Genomic DNA, 20,852 nt, shown 5'->3' with positions numbered 1-20,852 from the left:
GACTCTAATAGTGAATCTACATATGAAATATTAATTAATTACGGCATATATTAAATTATGCTTATAATAATATCAATAATAATAAATGATTATGAGCTGCCCCAGTCGTCACTCCTGACGAAGCACGTTGTTGTGAAACGCGTAGAGGTCACGAGAGGCAGCCCTGCGCAGTTTCCCATTGGCTGGAACGCGAGACCAGGAAGTGGTTGCAGAGAAGAGTTGTTTGCCGTGTGTTCGCGCAGTCCGGACAGCTTGCGTTCACGCTGAGCCCCTGCTACCACTTTGCGGTCAGTATTCATTCCCCTTAGTTGGGCATTTTACTACAAGGCATCTTAGAACCCCCGTAGTGGGTGTTATTTTGATATTACCTTGTTTATTTAATGTGCTTCACTGGAAGCCTATTGGTTTAGCATCCTCAGGGTAGGAGTAGCCTTATGTGTTTTATATGTATTTTTGTTTGGTGTTTGTGTTATTATTGATTTTTACTGTATAATTGTGGTCACATGTGACCTTATATTAAATATTACTAATCCGTGGTGCGCTGGTGTGTTTTTTGTTTTTCTCTATAAGGAAAACTCATATATATATATATATATATATGAGACAAGGCAGTCTGATACAAAAACTGACCGAACGAGATCAGTCCATGTTACACATAACAAATACGAACAGGCGCCTTTAAAATGTCCAGTGAATGTCCAAATGAACCAATGGTTAATGTTAGAAACCTTGTATAAAACCTTGTATAAAAGTCCAGTTGTGCACGCCTGGGCCGGCTTGAAGTATACGTGGAAAAACCGTCTCATGATATGCGGATTGAAACACAGAAAAACATCATAGTGTATACTGTTAACAAACGTAATACAAAAAAGTTATATACATATTACACTCAGAGCTGGGGTGTAATTACACTCAGAGCTGGGGTGTGATTACACTCAGAGGTGGGGTGTGATTACACTCAGAGCTGGGATGTGAGTACACTCGGAGGTGGGGTGTGATTACACTCAGAGGTGGGGTGTGATTACACTCAGAGGTGGGGTGTGATTACGCTCAGAGCTGGGGTGTGATTACGCTCAGAGGTGGGGTGTGATTACACTCAGAGGTGGGGTGTGATTACACTCAGAGCTGGGGTGTGATTACACTCAGAGCTGGGGTGTGATTATACTCAGAGGTGGGGTGTGATTACGCTCAGAGGTGGGGTGTGATTACACTCAGAGCTCGGGCGTGATTACACTCAGAGCTGGGGTGTGAGTACACTCAGAGCTGGGGTGTGATTACACTCAGAGCTGGGATGTGAGTACACTCGGAGGTGGGGTGTGATTACACTCGGAGCTGGGGTGTGATTACACTCGGAGCTGGGGTGTGATTACACTCGGAGCTGGGGTGTGATTACACTCGGAGCTGGGGTGTGATAACACTCAGAGCTGGGGTGTGATAACACTCAGAGCTGGGGTGTGATTACACTCAGAGCTGGGGTGTGATTACGCTCAGAGCCGGGGTGTGATTACGCTGAGGTGGGGTGTGATTACACTCAGAGCTGGGGTGTGATTACACTCAGAGCTGGGGCGTGATTACACTCAGAGCTCGGGTGTGATTACGCTCAGAGGTGGGGTGTGATTACACTCAGAGCTCGGGCGTGATTACACTCGGAGGTGGGGTGTGATTACACTCAGAGCTGGGGTGTGATTACACTCAGAGCTCGGGTGTGAGTACACTCAGAGGTGGGGTGTGATTACACTCAGAGCTGGGGTGTGATTACACTCAGAGGTGGGGTGTGATTACACTCGGAGGTGGGGTGTGAGTACACTCGGAGGTGGGGTGTGAGTACACTCGGAGGTGGGGTGTGATTACACTCAGAGGTGGGGTGTGAGTACACTCGGAGGTGGGGTGTGAGTACACTCGGAGGTGGGGTGTGAGTACACTCGGAGGTGGGGTGTGAGTACACTCTGAGGTGGGATGTGATTACACTCGGAGGTGGGGTGTGAGTACACTCGGAGGTGGGGTGTGAGTACACTCGGAGGTGGGGTGTGAGTACACTCGGAGGTGGGGTGTGAGTACACTCGGAGGTGGGGTGTGAGTACACTCGGAGCCGGAGGTGGGGTGTGAGTACTCAGAGGTGGGGTGTGAGTACACTCGGAGGTGGGGTGTGATAACACAGGTGCAGTCTCAATGTCAGTAGGATTCCCTTAGCGCCATTAGCAGCAGAGAGGCGTGGCTTTGCTGACCCCGGCGGCTATCACAGGGTTAAATCCTGCCCTCCGCCACGCCCCCTATGTGCACTGTTTACACGCGATGACCACGCCCCCTGTGGCCCGGCGACGAGGCTGATTGGCTGCAATATCCACGCTGAGGTCTGTTTGATGAATGCAGCCAATCAGGAGGCGACCTCGCGCCTACGTCGCAGGGTTGTGTAGCCGCCTGGTTGCCAAGCGACATTCGCGCTGTGATTGGCTCGGCGCCGCTCTGCATGTGTCGCCCGTGGATGTTGTCATAAGCAGCAGCTGCAGCAGCGCCTGAGCGGAGTCCGCCGCCTGCGTGACATTGACATTAGAAATGAGCGGCGTCACCAGGCTGCTCCGCTGTGTGGCCCGGAGCCGGGGGTGGCTGGGTGCGGCCCGGGGTTATGTGGCGGGGCCTCGGCGGCTCTTTCACACCGGTACCCGGAGCCTGGCATATGCCAAGGAACTCTTCCTCGGTGCAGTCATCAAGGTAACAGCGCTGCGGCCCGCCCTTACCCTGCCTGCCCCTCCCGCGGGCTGCCCTTACCCTGCCTGCCCCTCCCGCGGGCTGCCCTTACCCTGCCTGCCCCTCCCGCGGGCTGCCCTTACCCTGCCTGCCCCTCCCGCGGGCTGCCCTTACCCTGCCTGCCCCTCCCGCGGGCTGCCCTTACCCTGCCTGCCCCTCCCGCGGGCTGCCTTTACCCTGCCTGCCTCTCCCGCGGGCTGCCCTTACCCTGCCTGCCCCTCCCGCGGGCTGCCCTTACTCTGCCTGACCCTCCCGCGGGCTGCCCTTACTCCGCCTGACCCTCCCGCGGGCTGCCCTTACTCCGCCTGACCCTCCCGCGGGCTGCCCTTACTCCGCCTGACCCTCCCGCGGGCTGCCCTTACTCCGCCTGACCCTCCCGCGGGCTGCCCTTACTCCGCCTGACCCTCCCGCGGGCTGCCCTTACTCCGCCTGACCCTCCCGCGGGCTGCCCTTACTCCGCCTGACCCTCCCGCGGGCTGCCCTTACTCCGCCTGACCCTCCCGCGGGCTGCCCTTACTCCGCCTGACCCTCCCGCGGGCTGCCCTTACTCCGCCTGACCCTCCCGCGGGCTGCCCTTACTCCGCCTGACCCTCCCGCGGGCTGCCCTTACTCCGCCTGACCCTCCCGCGGGCTGCCCTTACTCCGCCTGACCCTCCCGCGGGCTGCCCTTACTCCGCCTGACCCTCCCGCGGGCTGCCCTTACTCCGCCTGACCCTCCCGCGGGCTGCCCTTACTCCGCCTGACCCTCCCGCGGGCTGCCCTTACTCCGCCTGACCCTCCCGCGGGCTGCCCTTACTCCGCCTGACCCTCCCGCGGGCTGCCCTTACTCCGCCTGCCCCTCCCGCGGGCTGCCCTTACCCTGCCTGCCCCTCCCGCGGGCTGCCCTTACCCTGCCTGACCCTCCCGCGGGCTGCCCTTACTCCGCCTGACCCTCCCGCAGGCTGCCCTTACTCTGACCTTACTCTGACCTTACCCTGCCTGACCCTCCCGCAGGCTGCCCTTACTCCGCCTGACCCTCCCGCAGGCTGCCCTTACTCTGACCTTACTCTGACCTTACCCTGCCTGACCCTCCCGCAGGCTGCCCTTACTCCGCCTGACCCTCCCGCAGGCTGCCCTTACTCCGCCTGACCCTCCCGCAGGCTGCCCTTACTCTGACCTTACTCTGCCTGCCCCTCCCGCAGGCTGCCCTTACTCCGCCTGACCCTCCCGCAGGCTGCCCTTACTCTGACCTTACTCTGCCTGCCCCTCCCGCAGGCTGCCCTTACTCCGCCTGACCCTCCCGCAGGCTGCCCTTACTCTGACCTTACTCTGACCTTACCCTGCCTGACCCTCCCGCAGGCTGCCCTTACTCCGCCTGACCCTCCCGCAGGCTGCCCTTACTCCGCCTGACCCTCCCGCAGGCTGCCCTTACTCTGACCTTACTCTGCCTGCCCCTCCCGCAGGCTGCCCTTACTCCGCCTGACCCTCCCGCAGGCTGCCCTTACTCTGACCTTACTCTGCCTGCCCCTCCCGCAGGCTGCCCTTACTCCGCCTGACCCTCCCGCAGGCTGCCCTTACTCTGACCTTACTCTGCCTGCCCCTCCCGCAGGCTGCATTAAAGCTGCGTCCGTAGTGTCAGTGCACGCGGTGCAAACAAAATGCAGCAGCTCCACGGACATAGTGAGCGCGGGTCAGAGTTTTGCGCTGACAGAAAATTTTGATTTTGTCGCACAACGTGAACAGTTTAGCCAATGAGGACGGACCAGCCACGGAGACGCCTCCCCGTTATGCGCAATTTTAGTCCACAGATTGCTCGGGTTGTGCTCTGTGGCGCGCGCCCACTATCTGAGGCCGCACTCGACCCGCCCCTCCTGCGGGGCGCACTCCCTGTACTCAGCCTTGCTCTAACCAGGCCTGAAACCTTCTGTATATAACTCTGTATTGTCCTAAGGGAATATTGTAATCCTCCGCCAAATAATAACCACGAAGGGGGCTGGCAGGAACTGTTTATTGGACCCCTTTCCTAGCACCACCGTACTGCACCAAAATACACAACATTTCACTTTCTGTTGTACTGTTGTGACGACGGTTATTCTAACACAGTGGCAATAACCAAAAAGACCCGGGCACATGCTGGGTCTAGTTTAAGGCATTTCTACACTGACTAATGGCCCATCAGATTAACAGCGGGGGTCCCTGGCAGTCCCATTCAAGCTGAATGGGACTGCCAGGGACCCCTGCTTTGTTAATCCGATGGGTCATTAGTCAATGCAGAAATGCCTTAAACTAGCCAGGTTACACCCCGCATGTACCCCGCATGAAACCGGGCTAGTTTAAGGCAAGCTTTAGTATACTCGTTGTCGTTGTATGTGGGGAGTGGGTTTTTTTATCCCCCTTATCTGTTACCCTGGGTACTGATTTTAAAAAAAATGCATGTAATAAATTCAAAGGAATTCTTGGTTATTGAAAACAAAATAGTCTACAACTAAACTTTACTTTAGGCCTTGGCGTCCTCAATATGAGCAGTGTTACTGCTGCTGCTCATATTTGTTATGTTATTGGGTCAAGGAAGACGGATGTGATCTTGAAGAGGGAGTCTGGGAATTATTCTTACCACGTTTAGAAGCAGTAGTGATGGTGCAGTATTGAATGGAAATTCCTAGTAAAGCTGCAGACCGAGCAATATCCTCCGTGGGTTTTTTTTGTTTTGTTTTTTTTTTAAATAAATCGTTTCTGTATTATGAGAGAATACTTGTAGCGTAATAGAAACTGACATTTTGAATGTATTATCTAACAAGCATTTTTCTTTTTATAGCAACCATTTACAAAGTCACATCCCCTTCCTCTTCTGAAACAGGCTCTGGCACACCCCTTTTTGGACCCTGCTCTCCCTCTAGCAGTGCACCAATTGTATCTAGTGACTGCATGGTCACATGATCTTCCCCATAGAATGTGCATGTTTGGTCCTCTTCAGCTGAAACAAAAGATCAGGAGCGCAAATATGTCCAGGTTTATGTGGAAAAAAAGAGAACCCATATAGTGCAATAGTGTTTTCAGCATTAAGTGAAAACTAAAAAATTAACAAGTATCTCACTCACAGATTCCGTGAGTGGTAAAAGCAGTGTGGTTGTGATGAGTTACCAACTCTTAAGTGATTATTTAGGTACTCTTGAGATGACATCCCTCTGTGCCAGATGGGTAGATTAGTGAGGATTCCCATATGTGAAAATAGAGAGGACACTTACTTGCAAGCTGTATATGCAGGCAGGGAGACCACCCAGGGTCAGGCAATGGAGGAAAACCGCAGCACTCCTTCCTTCACTGATGCTCCACCTATGATGGCCGTCCACAGGGGAATATGACAATGTCCAGGGAAAGAAGAACCAAATCTTTGCAAAAGGTCCTACAGAACAGCGACACACAAGGACGCAAAATTAACCCCTGAGGAAGCTCTAGTGTAGCGAAACGCATAGGGTGAGCATTACAGCCTGTTTGAAGACCCCCTAAGTGTTTGGTGGACATTTGGCCAAGATTTGGTTCTTCCTTCCCTGGGCTTTGTCATCTTCCCCTGTGGACGGCCGTCATACAGTAGGTGGAACGTCGGTGAAGGAAATAGTGCTGACGTTTCCCTCTTGCCTGACACTGCCTGCACGTACAGCTTGCTTGAAAGTGTATTACTTTTATTGCATCATTTATAAAGCAGCATGCACTATAATTGTGTTCTCTCTATTTTCACATATGGGAATTCTCTCTAATCTACCCATCTGGCTCTGAGGGACGTTGTCTTAAGAGTATCTGAAGAATCACTTAAGAGTTGGTTACCCGTCACAACCGCACTGCTTTTACCACTCACTGAATCTGTGCGTGAGAGATTTTTTTTTTTTTTTAATTTAACGTTGAAAACGCTATTGTGTGTTTTTTTTTTTCCACATAAACTTGGACATATTTGCGATCCTGATCTTTTGTTTCTGTGTACTTACTTGGATTGAGTCCACTTCTGGAAATGCACTATTTCCAGTTGCACAAAATTACATTTATCACTAGTGTGTTCACTGTGTTGAATATAATATGTTATTTGCGCTTGAATCTCTCGTCTTCTGCTGCACTGATAGCCATTTAGTGAACTCCCACGCCAAATGTTTGCAGATCAATCACAGGAGAAAGGATCGATCGGCAATTTAGGGAATTACTTATCATTGTGTGGATTGTATTGATGCACATATTAAAGGGAACCATTTTTTTTTTAAACATCAGCTTGGACTGCTGCTTTAAAGTTATTGGGAGTTTCCATGCCCTCATCTGTACTATCGCAGCTTCATGAATAACCCCCAAAGTCTGTGTCATTGATAACTTGTGTGAAGGAGAATACATTAGAGTTCTGCTCTTAGTGTGGTCATATGTGTCTCTGTGTTTCCTGCCTGCATTAAAAAAAAAAATTGGGCTCTTCACGAAGTCCATAACCCAGTCAGCATATTCCAGTTCTCAGAACGATCACGCTTGGTATATAGGCTTGAATCTGCGTATTCTATTTTCTTTGTTTTTGTAAGATGTTTTTGAGTTGATTGAGAAGTAAATCTAATGTTGTAATGAAACTATTTTAACTAATAGCAATGCTTTACATAGTTTTATATGGATATTCTGATTTGCATAATCACTTTCTTGGCTTACTGTTTGGACAGCACATAAAATAAAAACAGACCGTTTCCCATGTCTGAATCACAGTTAGGGAGTAAGATCTTTAGGGCATAATAAATTGGTCCCATCTGCTTCTCTCAGTAGCATCCTAAATCAATTCCTAAACATTGCAAAGAAGTTCAAGGTGACTGAAACATTCCCAGGGCCATGATATGGTTTTATTTTGTTGTATGCTCTATTTGTTAAATTGATGCTTAAAAAGGGACTTCTGTCCTACATTACACTTCCTCCATGGCAGCTGGAAATCCGCTGGGAACTCCTCCAAAATGGAGGTGTGGTAAGTTAAGTCCTACCCTGGAGTTAGCAGTTCCTGTGACTAGCTCCTAATATTTATTTATTATTACAGAAGATGAGTTATGTACTCCTTGTTCAACACGTTAAATTTAGACAATTGGTTCACTGCTAGAGAGGGCAGGGCTCAAAAAGGTGATGCTGTTTCAGAAGGGGAAGGGGATGTGACTTTGTATATGGTTGCTCTAGGAACAAAAATGCTCGTTACATTAAAAATGTCTTTAAAATTGTGTATCTTATTTTTTTTCGAGGCTACAAGTATTTTCGTAGTACAGAACTGATTTATTTAAAAAAAAAAAAAAAATAAACACGTGGGATATTTCTTGAACTGCAGTTTTAAAGGAGCAATCCAAGCCTGCAAATTTCTTATGTAGGATGGAAGCAGGGGGTCTCCAGAGCTGAACCCCATTAATTTCAGCTCTGGGGACACCCTGCCTCCAGGGATACTATCTTCTGACGTGGGCTCAGCCAGCAGGGCTTTAAACTTTAAAGCTCGCGCGTCACATGGGCCAATGGGAAGCCGCACCAATGACATTACGGCTTCCTATTGGCCCGCAGGATGCGACACCTTTTGTGCAGCGGACATATTTTGAGCATTCTAGCTGAGGAGAGCTCCTACCGGCACCTAATTCTCTTGAGGGTCCCCAGAGCTGAAAATAACGGGGTTCGGCTCCGAAGATCCCCTGCTTCAATCCTATATAACAAATTTGCAGGCTTGGATTGCCTCTTTAAACAGGGTAAAGTAGGAACATGTAATAAATGCAAATGATGATCTAAAATGAAACTTAACACTCATGGCAAAAACAGATACTAGGTACTTGGCCTTTCTTTTCTGTGCTGCCTAATGTCAAATGCAGAGAAAGGAAATGATCATCCTCCTCCCATTGATAGATTTAGCATTATGTTTAGTATTTTTGTTACTGATCCTGTACAGAGAGCGTTACAGAACTTGTATGCTAGGTACCAGACTTAATACTGCAAACTACCATGTTGTCTAAAATGGAGAAAAATGCACCACTAAAAAAACACAGATCTTGTCTTGGAGTTTACAACCCATTTTATATGAAAATATAAAGAACTACAATTCATAAAAGCCTCTTTATTCTATAGGTAAAGGTAATGCACTTTTTTATGACCTGTCCAAAATGCTGTAGTCCTCAAAAATGACATGGTTGGCATTGACCTTCATCTTTAAAAGTACAGCCAGGTGTGATATAGGCCCAGCAGTCTCTGGAATATACAAAGATATTATGTAGCATGGGAAGCAGGACGCGTGTGTTGATGTTAGATGCTGGATGGGGAATTGAGCACCGCGATGCAGCACGTAGTGATTCCTCCGTCTTATTCTGCTAATACTTGTTGTAAAATAACTAACAGCAGCTGGGAAGTGAGGGCATTTTAGTGCCGACGCTGGACAACTAGGAGCTCATTTAGGAGCGCACTCCTGGGCAATTAAAACTTAACGTTTAATTAATCACACATTAAAATAGGTTCTAAACACCGAGTAATACATAATAACAACATATAATGTACTTATGGCGGAAGGGAGTGGAGAGATGGTAGAGGGCTACGGTGTATAATACTGTAGGCTATGCCTGAAATAAACCAGCAAAGCCAATTTACACCGAATTAGCCTTTAATAGAAAGCAAGGCTCTCTGCTATAAAGACTCAAATCGCTATACCTCTGTAGGTGTGCTGCGCGGCATGTGGCGTAGCATACCGATCAAACCAACCTGTATTGTTGAAAATAGCACAAAACAGTGTCAATCTAGTATATAAATATATTCTAATGTCATAAGATGTTAATAATCACTGTTAGCGCAACACAATGACAGGTTGGTGGTACGTGGATTGATTCTACGCCCAATGACGTTGACAAACACAACACACAGATATTGGTTCGGTAGAGCTAATAGGATATAAAAAACCAGGTAGCAGCTGATACTGAACACTCTGCTAGACTGGTATTAGCAAAAATCTCAATGATACTGTGGTCAGTGGACAAGCCATCCAAATATAATCAATACTGTGAATATATTGTCTCCTGCAGAACAGCTCTAATCAGAATATAACACAAACTTTGCAAATGAGCTAGAAAGTTGCTGAACATATGTCATAAGGAGTCTGAGTAGCACTAGTCAGCAAGCTGCCAGTCCTGATAGTAAGTATCAGCATAGACACAAACACAACTAAATGCAACTTGATGTCTAACGAACATGAGACTGACTGACATAAATAACCCGCAGCATACAGACAATCTGTATGAGCGGATGCAGTAAAAATATTTTTGTTTTTAAATATTTAATTGTAATATTGTCTTGTAAATTATTTTTAAGTTGGCTAAGCCTTTTACTTTCTATGAGAACGCAGCCATTACAAGTATAAAGCTATATGTACAGTATCGTCACTGTAACATGAATAAATGGATTGATATATGCAGGTAGCATAAATAAATGGAAGTTGATATTTAACCAATGCCAGTTTATTAAAATCTAGTATAACTGATCACAATGGTTGTTGGTGTTTTGTTTTGTTTTAGGAAGAAGTATTTCCATACCCAGAAATCAGTAAGGACGAGTTAGAAGAAGTTAACCAGTTTGTGGCTCCAATTGAAAAGTTCTTCAATGAAGAAGGTTTGATAACTTAAACCTATTTTTAAAACTATAACCTTTTTAAACGTTTTGTTTTTTTCTTTTCTTTAAATACAAACGTGTGACCTTTGAAAATTGCAATATCCAATGTTTGATTTTCAATCTTATGCAAAGTTGTTGGCGTGTTATTTTGGACCCAGTAGTCTAGCTAAGAAATCTGATTTGCAAAGCAATTTTACTTTAATTTCTGTTCAACATTCTATTTTCTGCCTCTGTGTATTTTTGTGGTTGGAATAACCCTTATTTTATAACGCTCCACTTTATGGCTTACATACACTTGGTGCTAGTAACAGGGTTTTTTACATTTTTTTTCATTACATGCTGGCAAATTTTATTTTCCATCCTTAACTAGTAACATCTTTAATCTTTATCACTAATAATACTATTATCATTTGATGTCCTTGTTTTTATAAGGAACAAAATTAAATCGGACAAAATGGTACCTTTTTATAAAATAAAAAAATAAATACAAAAAATTAAATGAGGAATAGGGGTAAGGGTTTAGGTGCGAGCATACTAATGGGAGTAAGGGTTTAGGTGACAGCCTACTAATAGGGGTAAGTGTTTAAGTGCCAGCATACTAATAGGGGTAAGTGTTTAGGTGCGAGCATACTAATAGGAGTAAGGGATCAGGTGCGAGCATACTAATAGTGGTAAGGGTTTAGGTGCCAGCATACTAATAGGGGTAAGGGTTTAGGTGCGAGCATACTAATGGGAGTATGGGTTTAGGTGCGAGCATACTAATGGGAGTAAGGGTTTAGGTGCCAGCCTACTAATAGGGGTAAGTGTTTAGGTGCCAGCATACTAATAGGGGTAAGTGTTTAGGTGCGAGCATACTAATAGGAGTAAGGGTTTAGGTGCGAGCATACTAATAGTGGTAAGGGTTTAGGTGCGAGCATACTAATGGGAGTAAGGGTTTAGGTGCGAGCATACTAATGAGAGTAAGGGTTTAGGTGCGAGCATACTAATAGGGTTAAGTGTTTAGGTGCGAGCATACTAATAGGGGTAAGGGTTTAGGTGCGAGCATACTAATGGGAGTAAGGGTTTAGGTGCGAGCATACTAATAGGAGTGAGGGTTTAGGTGCGAGCATACTAATGGGAGTAAGGGTTTAGGTGCCAGCATACTAATAGGGGTAAGTGTTTAGGTGCGGGCATACTAATAGGGGTAAGGGTTTAGGTGCGAGCATACTAATGGGAGTAAGGGTTTAGGTGCGAGCATACTAATAGGAGTGAGGGTTTAGGTGCCAGCATACTAATAGGAGTGAGGGTTTAGGTGTGAGCATACTAATAGGAGTGAGGGTTTAGGTGCGAGCATACTAATAGGAGTGAGGGTTTAGGTGCCAGCATACTAATAGGAGTGAGGGTTTAGGTGCGAGCATACTAATAGGAGTGAGGGTTTAGGTGCCAGCATACTAATAGGAGTGAGGGTTTAGGTGCGAGCATACTCAGGCACAATATGTTCGAGTGTTCAAGGTGCAAACATTTACATTTTTTTAATTTATTTTTTTCCTATTTACATCTGTGAATATATTTTCATGTTGGATGTCTTGCCATCTGTAAATAAAGAAAGAAATAAGCTAAACTGACCTGGTCTTTGCAAAAGAGGTAGTTTAATAAAAGATAAACATTTCGGTCCAAAAATAGGGACCTTTCTCAAGATGGATCTTGCCATGTGAACATTTAGACTGATACTTATGGTATCACCAGCCGTTTGTTGCAAAGACTGAAATTTATTTTCCTGGGGGTAACCACAATTACTTTTAGGACTCCTAGTATTGTAGGGCAAAATGTTCGTAGCTCTACTGGTGCTGGAGAAGTTTAAATTTGTCACAGCTTTTAATGGATAACGAGTTTTGTTTTGTTTTTTTTTTCATATTTAATAAGGTGTACAAGGCTTTCAAAACCTCATGGGTCTCTTCTCCATGTATATTAAGTACACATGATGAAGAAAGTTATTTTGATGCACTATTGCAACTTTAAAGAACTCTCCTGTTGATCCATTTAATTGTATCGTAGGTGCCGCCGGCAGAAACCTTTCTTTATACATATTTTGCTGGCATGTGTCAACCACAGTGCCTCTGACTTTTTAGAAGATAGGGCACTATTTCCCCCTGTTAAGATTGCCCGGGGTCCTTATACACTTATGTTACCCGTGCTAGCCATTGTTTTCAGTATCTACCACGTCAGTGCCACCTACAAAACTACTTGCTTCACTCTCTTGTGCTTTCTCTCTTTTTATATATCTCCTTCCTGTTGCAAGCCGTAAACCACTTATTTGTGCTAAGACGTTTTTTTTTTTTTGTTTGTTTTTTTCTCTAAGCAATTTTTTTTGTAATTCATTATAACTTGCTGATAGACCCGGCGTTGCCCGAATGCAAATAGATAAAATAAATGAATGTTGTTTAAAATAAAAAGTATAGGAATAAAATGTAATTAAAGTATAACATATGTAGCACATATCTTGAACATAAAAAGCTTGAGTAATACAGAATTTATGTTGAAAATGTATATTGTAAGTCTTGTTGATCAAGAACAAAATGTTGTATATCAATTTGTAGGAAACATATGTAACAGTCCATGAGAGAATGTTTTTTTTATTGTAAGTGTATATATATTGAACTTTTGATGTATTGATGGTGATAGTAAATGCAAGTGTAATGTTACATAGTTACATATTAGATGAGGATTTAGACAACAGAAACTTTATCGTATGTCTATACATACGTATTGATCCAGAGGAAGGCAAACAAAAAACCCTATTAAGGGGAAAAATTAATTCCTTCCTGACTCCAAGAATTGGCAATCGGATTAATCCCTGGATCAACATCCTTCCCATCCATAGTTATTTGGTATATCTCTGTAAATTTAAAAGTATTGGCGTTGCAAATGGAAGTGGATGTGTGTAAGAATGAAAAAAGTACATGTTTATTGTAAGGTTTGTTTATAAACCACATTTTTAAATGAAATTTGGTCAAACAAAACACTCCCTAGGCCTCAAAACCTGTGTTGGGTTTTATTTATTTATTTATTTTTTCCTCATTATTATTTATTACTTATTATTATTTATTTTGCAGTGGACTCTAAACTGATTGACCAAAATGCTAAAATCCCTCCTGAAACGTTAGAGGGTTTGAAAAATCTTGGTCTATTTGGCATGCAGATTCCAGAGGATTATGGTAAGTTAAGATCACAAGTATTCAAAACCGTGTGATTTGTGCACATCATTCAAAAAATGTAATGCTTCTAGATTTAGTAAATCGAGGTTTTGGAAATGATGATTACGACACTTGTGGGTGATGTGGCTGCGGTCAGTATGACCATAGGCTGACCAAATAACTTTGCGTATAAAGTGATCCTAAAAGCAAGTCTCAAGTTAATGGACGTTACATTTACTACAAGCTGTGTTAGTTTCTGGTGTTGGGGGCATGATATTTGACTAGAGAAAATTGCCACATACTTTTTTTTCATGATTCTGCCATAACGTATGTGAAGGTCAAAAAAATCTAATTCAACAATACAATGGTAGAAATTGTATTTTAAATATATTTTCATGCTCTTGATGGGTATTGGAATACTGTTTTTCTCCTTTATCTGTTAATGAAATGGGTGGATATCTGTAGAAGACCTTGTACAAATTTTGACCTAAACTGTCTCGGTTAGAAAGATTGCAGATTGCGCACACTGCTAGTTTGACAACTTTTATACCGTAGCCCGGTGTAAAATATTTAAAAATGCTGTCCTTTCTGAATGTTTGTTTTTACCATGAAAGCAAATGAGTAGACTCCTTAACTCAAATTACCTCGGCTGAGTATATATTTTTCTATGGATCCTGTCACGTACGGCACACCTGTGAGCATGTGACGTGCATATGGGACAAGGGTTAATGCACAGCCCTCTAGCTTGCCCACTTTTCACCTCACATGAATAATATCTCCCCTCAATCCGTCCCAATATACCATCTGTCACGAACAGCACACTTGTAAGTATGTGACTTAGACATGCAACCAGGGTTAAACACTGCTACTCTAGCCAACTCGCCTTTCTCCTGCGGCAGGTATTTCAAAGGAGTTAAAATTTACCATTATGCGGTTGCAATGTATATCCGCTTCCACCACCTAACATAAAGGCAAAAAAATGTATTTCTGCTAGGGTCTTTGGTCCCTGTTGATTAAAGAAAATCTATGCACTTAACACACATTATGTTATAGCAAAATGTGTCTGAAAATGTAATTTACGCTCTACAAAGCGTACCACTGTTCAGAGCCCAAAGTATTACTTATTAAAGTTTTGCTTTAAAATACAAAAAATACAGTGCTTAGCTTTCAGAAAAAAAGATTACTACAAGAACATGGTTATAATACATGCATTCAGTTTCTTAAAATAAATAGAAACATTCAAGAATCCCTATACATTACCACATGTAATAGTTTCTTCCCAGAGAGGTCACTGGTGTAGAAAAAAATGAAAATTCACGTGTCTGATCCCAAAACACACCCCTGTTGTATTCTGCTTTTCATAACCCTTTTGGTAAGACCTATATACCGTTTTCCCATTCATGACAGGGGTGGGCTTATGTTGGTTTCAATCAGCCACTTGATTGACATTTTTATGACTTAAAAGAAGGAAGAAAAAAAACCTTTCCTGACCTTTTTTAAAGTTTGAGACACACACACATACTTATTTCCATAATACATAGACAGAGGCTATCTTCACTGTTGCATCTGTGTACTTAACATTCACGTTTCAACATAAAATATGACCACATGAGGTCTATTTTTGAAGGAGAAACAGATATGTCTTTGGCACCTCCTTTTAATCATGAAATGTTTGGTATAATTTGATTCGTCTTATCGCAACGGCTACGAATATCTATTTGTTCTTGCAAATTGCTATCGGGCCTATGGTATTTTCATGTTTAATGGAGCCCTCAAAGAAGTGGTGACCTGTTTGACGGTGAAGGGGTACCCAGGCCATAAATAAAGGTATTATGCCCGGTTGGGTGCCCCTGAACTATATTGGGGAATTCAGAGTGTCAGCTCTTCAATCCATTTGTGGTATATAACTGCTTGTACAATAAAGATGTATGTGGTTTTACTGTTCCTGGAGTGCCAACCAGCGGGATGTGCCAGGCGTGAGTGTCAGGGATGATTTTACGGGAAAATGTTGTCAGGGTGTGTTTGGGTAGGAGGGGGCCCATGTTGCAGGTTACCCAAAACATGCACTCAGGAATCCCCGAAACATGCACTCAGAAATCTCTCCACCACCCCACCCCCCTCAGATTCCTGAGGACATGAGGAACACAGACCACTGGATAAAATCCCCCCCAGAATGCAGTTTGTAGCTCACCACCAAATCCCCCTGTCTCAGCACAAACCAGAGCAGTAAGACCGGGCAGCGAACTGGGTTACATTCCAGGTCCCGGGATATGCCCGAATCGGGACCCAGTGAGGAGTTCCGTAACTCTCTCACCAGGGATACGGTGGAGAGAGTTGTAGTTAAAGCGTAGAGTGTCAGCAGTTGGCTGCAGTCCTGTGAAGGTGTATAAACTGTCTATATGTGCCCTGCTAGGAATAAGAGGGCCATGTCACTGTACTAAGGGTTAATGAATACTCACAACATACACGGGACACAAGAGGTTAATGAATACCCACAACCTACGTGGGGCATAAGGGGTTAATGTATATCCCCACACTCTACACAGGGTCCCTAGGATAAAGAGACTCGGCCCAAGTAATGCCCAGGTACCCTGAATTATGTAAAATTTTGCAGTGGCGCACACATCCCTCCATTCAACTCCAACCTACCTCATACAACTAGGGTGCGTGTGCCACTGCGAAATTTGACATAATTGGGCTGCCTTGTAATATGACACGCGTTGTACTGCCAGCCCCCCCTCTAGTGTTGGTCTTTTCATGATCCTGCTCTTGACTGTCCGGTCTTTTTTATATTTTCGTATACATTTGGAAATCAGAGATTGAAGAGAGCAAATGTCCTTAAGCACCACCGGCAGTGGTAGAGTTTGAAAAGATACAGAATTCGTGGAAGCAAGTTCATTTTAATACAGTATATTTTGCTAATCCAAGAAATGCCATTGGTGGACCATTTTCTAATATCTCCCCTCAGGTTTTGCAATAGTTTAGGATAATTCACCCTATACAGTGTCCTATAGTAATTCGTAATCTGTACTCCTAGATATTTGATGGCCGAGGGTTGCTAATTAAAATGAAAGTTGATAGTCATCAATGGTTCCATTTCTTTAGGTAGATTGATGTTTAAAGCCTCGGATTTTGTTTGATCTTAAATACCGAGATTTTATTTAATTTCCCCATGAGACTGAATAAATTGGGCAGAGAGGTAGAGGTCTCGACAGCATCAACATACTGTCGTCTGCATAAAGAGCCACTTTGTCTGTCTGTTAATTTGGATTCCCGAAACATTCGGATTGCTCGAACCTGCGCTGCTAGTGGCTCCATGCATGGGGCAAATAACAATGGTGAATGCGGACAACCCTGTCGTGTGCCAATCTTAATTTGGAAAAGATCTGAGGGGAAGCCCTTATGTGTTACACTAGCAGCCAGTTTTGAATACAGCGCTGTGGTTGCTTGTAAAATTATACCCCCAAAACCAAACGCTCCAAGTGTAGCTCTTAAATAAGGCCAATCTATTCTATCAAATGCTTTCTCGGCGTCCAGACAACGCCATTATTTGAATCAGTTTTGTGTTGGCCACTTCTATTAAATCCACGATTTGTCTGGTATTGTCTGCAGCCTGCCTATCCTTTATTAAATCCCACTTGATCTGGATGAATGAATCTAGGCAGGATATGACTCAATCTGTTAGCTAACTTTTTAGAATACATTTTGATATCCGAGTTTATTAAAGATGTTAGTCTATAGCTTTTGCAATTTGTCGGATCTTTTCCTGGTTTGGAAATCAGGGAAATAGACGCCTGGAGCATATGTTCCGGGAATGATGCACCCGCCAGCACTGCTTTGAACATCTCCACATGGGGGGCTAACAGTTTGCCAATTTTTTTATAGTAAAGATTGGAGAATCCATCAGGGCTGGCACTTGAGGGTTTCAGCTGCTCAATAACTTGTAGTAATTCTTCAGTAGTAAAGGAGGACATTACTTTTTAAAGTGCAAAACACCAAATCTTGAAATACATATTTGAATCTTTTTGTTTGTCTTTTTTAAATGGACATTCCTTTTTATTGTTTTTTTTTTTTTTTTGCTATGTAAAAAATTGCCACTGACCTTCATTTCTGTATAGTTGGTAATGGTCCCAATAAACGCTACTTTCTCCATTCAATGAAACCCCAACAGTTTACGTTTTCATTTCAATAAATTAGGTTGAACTGCTCCTTCACCAAACTGCTGTGACCAATTTCACCAGCGTGCCTCCAATGAGGAAATCCCCCCCCTCAAAAAGTTCTCAATGTGAGAAAGTGACTGGCGTACCAGCAGGGAAACACACGGAAACTTGGATTAAAAAAAAAATCAGTTATTTTGTAGATGAACTTTCCTACATGTTTCACGCCATAAGTGCTCTTTCTGACAGAGTAATCTGTGCTTTGCATGTAATAAAGGAATAACGATTGGATTTTTTTTACTGTCAAAATTCTTAAGTATGGATCGGTTTTTACTATGTATGTATATCTTTATATAGCGCCCACAGTGTACTTGGCGCTTCACAAAGACCATACAGTACAGAGAATTGTAATACAATAAGCACAACAAAGTCAGACAATAGGAAAGGAAATCCCTGCCCCGGAGAGCTTACAATCTAAGTGGCATGTTGGGAAACTTAGAGACAGTGGGTGAGGGAATAAGTGCAGTAGCAGATGGCAGTGCTTAGCAGGAGTGACTGTGGGACAATAGCACTGAGACAGAGGATGAGACACGCACTCAATATCAAGGGTAATAGAGGTGGGGTACTTAGCTGCCGGTGCGCTGGTGCTGGGGAGCTCCTGTAGTCCCAAATGTTCCAGTACAAAGAAGAAGAAGCAGGCACACGGTCTTACTCAAAAGGAGGTTTAATATGCCATAAAGTCCAACGTTTCGGCAGTCAAATACTGCCTTTCTCAAGGTGAAGGCTGAGTCCAGGCTATTGGGAGGCTTCATTTACGAGGTGGGTTTTCAGGTTTGTCTTGAAGGTGGGGAGAGAAGGTGCTTCGCGTATACGGAGTGTGAGGGAGTTCCACAGGTAAGGTGCAGTGAGGGAAAAGGGTTAAGGCGAGAGAAAGTTGTAGGGGTGAAAGGGGTAAAAAGGAGACGGTTATGGGTGGAGCGCAGGAGACGAGCAGAGACATAATGAGAGATCAAAGCTGATATATTTAGGGAGGAGCTGATGAGTGGAGAGCGTTAAAGGTAAGGAGGAGAACTTGGAAGGTGATTTGGCTTCCCATCAAATTTTAGGAGGAGGAGATGAGCAGAGGCTGTTTTGGGAGAAAGTGAAATTATTCTAGCAGCCGAATTTTGGATTGATTGCAAGGGAGAAAGTTGAGACCTGTTAGCAGTATGTTGCAATAATCCAGACGGGAGAGGATAAGGGCATGCACGCATGAGTTTTAGCAGTAGATTGACAGAGGACAGGGTAGATCTTGGCAATGCTGTAAATGGAGATGGAAACGGATTAGTGAAATGTTACTCCTTGGCAACGTGCTTTGGCGATAGGATAGATGGTGGTGCCATGTACTGTGATAGACAGGGGATAATAGGGGGAAATATGAGAAGCTCCATTTATATTACGTTTAAAAAGGCAGACTGTTAGCCAGGAGGCAATTCCAGACTTGGGACTTGATTTGCAGGAGTGAGGGTAGGGGGCGATAGATATATCTGCACAGAGATGATACCTATGACCAAAAGAGTTGATGCGGTCAACAGGTGATAGTGTGTAGTAAGAGAAAAGGACAGGTCACAGAACAGAGCCCGTAGGTGTTCCAACTGACAAATCGACAGAAGATGAAGACGTTGGCAACAGAGACAGAAAATGTGCGATGGGAGAGGTAAGATGAGAACGAGGATAGGGCTTTGTTACGGATACTAAGGGAGTTTAGAATATCCACAAGGAGATTGATCGACAGTATCAAAAGCAGCAGAGAGATAGAGTAGGATTAGTATGGAAATGTGACCTTAGGAATTTGCTTTATGTACATCATTGGCTACTTTAGTAAGCACCGTCTGAGTGAGCTGTACGAATGGCAGATTATTATTAGTTATTAAGGAGCATGCCTGTTGGATTAAATGCTTATTTTATAGTTTCTAATGAGCAAAACAACAAAACAAATTATACATTGTTTAACATAAGCTTTTAGAGCAGCAATACACACCGCTTCATCAATTTATATAGTTGGAAGCAAAATGACATGGACTGTAATTAATGAATGCACAGGCACCTGTTCTGCTTAACACCTCTTACATTTTGAGGGAAATTGCAGCAATGTTTACCAGTGTCCACGAACGGTTAGATTAATATTGGCTAATTAATACATTCCACAAATAAATACAAAATTGAATGTAAAAAAATATATGTAGTAATATTGTTTATGAACTGAGTGCTATTGGTTAAAGCTAGCGAGTTGCATCCATGGAATTATTGGGCATGTTTACAGCTGCAGCAACAAAATGGCAGAAGTATATAATGGCAGTAACCAGAAGTATATAATGGCAGTAACCAGAAGTATGTAATGGCAGTAACCAGAAGTATATAATGGCAGTAACCAGAAGTATGTAATGGCAGTAACCAGAAGTATGTAATGGCAGTAACCAGAAGTATATAATGGCAGTAACCAGAAGTATGTCATGGCAGTAACCAGAAGTATATAATGGCAGTAACCAGAAGTATATAATGGCAGTAACCAGTATTGGAGATGCAAACTCCTTAATAGTGAAATATTGTCTGAAAAATGTGCCAGATTTTATTTGTGTGAATGTTAAAATAACCGCTAAAAGCTTAGACAATGCAATGTTCTGACTATCTTTTTAAGGACACTTAAATATTGTAGCAGAGTTGCCACATTATCCCTTTTCATAGCAGTGTTTTTGTTGCACCAGTGCTATGATATTTCAGCAGGTTTAGATTATAGTCAATTCCTATAAGGCAGCAATTATCGTTTATTTGTAAAGCGCCAACATATTCCGGAATGTGGTACAATGGAGGTGTAGAGATTTGCAAGTTGCATACAAGCACAAATAAGGCCTAACATGCAGGGGGGAGAGCTGGGACAACTGTTCCGGGCCCGTCTGCTACAGGGGGGACCGGCTGGCTGGCCCTGGAAATTTGGGTACGGCCCAACTTCTGTTCCGGCTGCTAGGCCTCGGTTGCTGATGCAGCAGGCCTTCCCCGCCAGTCGGGGCTGAAAGTCGTGCCCAACTTCCGCTTCTGCGCACGGAACTGGGTGGATTGGGGGTGTATATTGTGGGGTGTGAGTGGTGGGGTAGAATTGTGTGTGGAGGGGGGTTGTGTGAGGAGGGGGGGGTTGTGTGGC

At 44.0% G+C, this 20,852-nt stretch overlaps 1 protein-coding gene across 1 annotated transcript in view; it reads left to right on the top strand.

The window, feature by feature from the left end:
* The first annotated feature begins 2,455 nt into the window (after positions 1–2,455).
* ACAD9 (acyl-CoA dehydrogenase family member 9) overlaps positions 2,456–20,852 on the top strand; it is a 59,439-nt gene continuing 41,042 nt past the window's right edge. The window contains exons 1-3 of the mRNA XM_075574979.1: positions 2,456–2,709; positions 10,251–10,344; positions 13,437–13,538. Of these exons, the coding sequence (XP_075431094.1) occupies positions 2,554–2,709; positions 10,251–10,344; positions 13,437–13,538 (352 nt within the window). The 5' untranslated portion in view covers positions 2,456–2,553. The remainder of the gene's footprint in view (positions 2,710–10,250; positions 10,345–13,436; positions 13,539–20,852) is intronic.

The sequence above is a fragment of the Ascaphus truei genome, chromosome 17, assembly GCF_040206685.1.
Source record: "Ascaphus truei isolate aAscTru1 chromosome 17, aAscTru1.hap1, whole genome shotgun sequence".
Classification (NCBI taxonomy): domain Eukaryota; kingdom Metazoa; phylum Chordata; class Amphibia; order Anura; family Ascaphidae; genus Ascaphus; species Ascaphus truei.
Note: the sequence above shows the minus strand (reverse complement) of the source record. Positions and strands in the feature narration are given on the sequence as shown.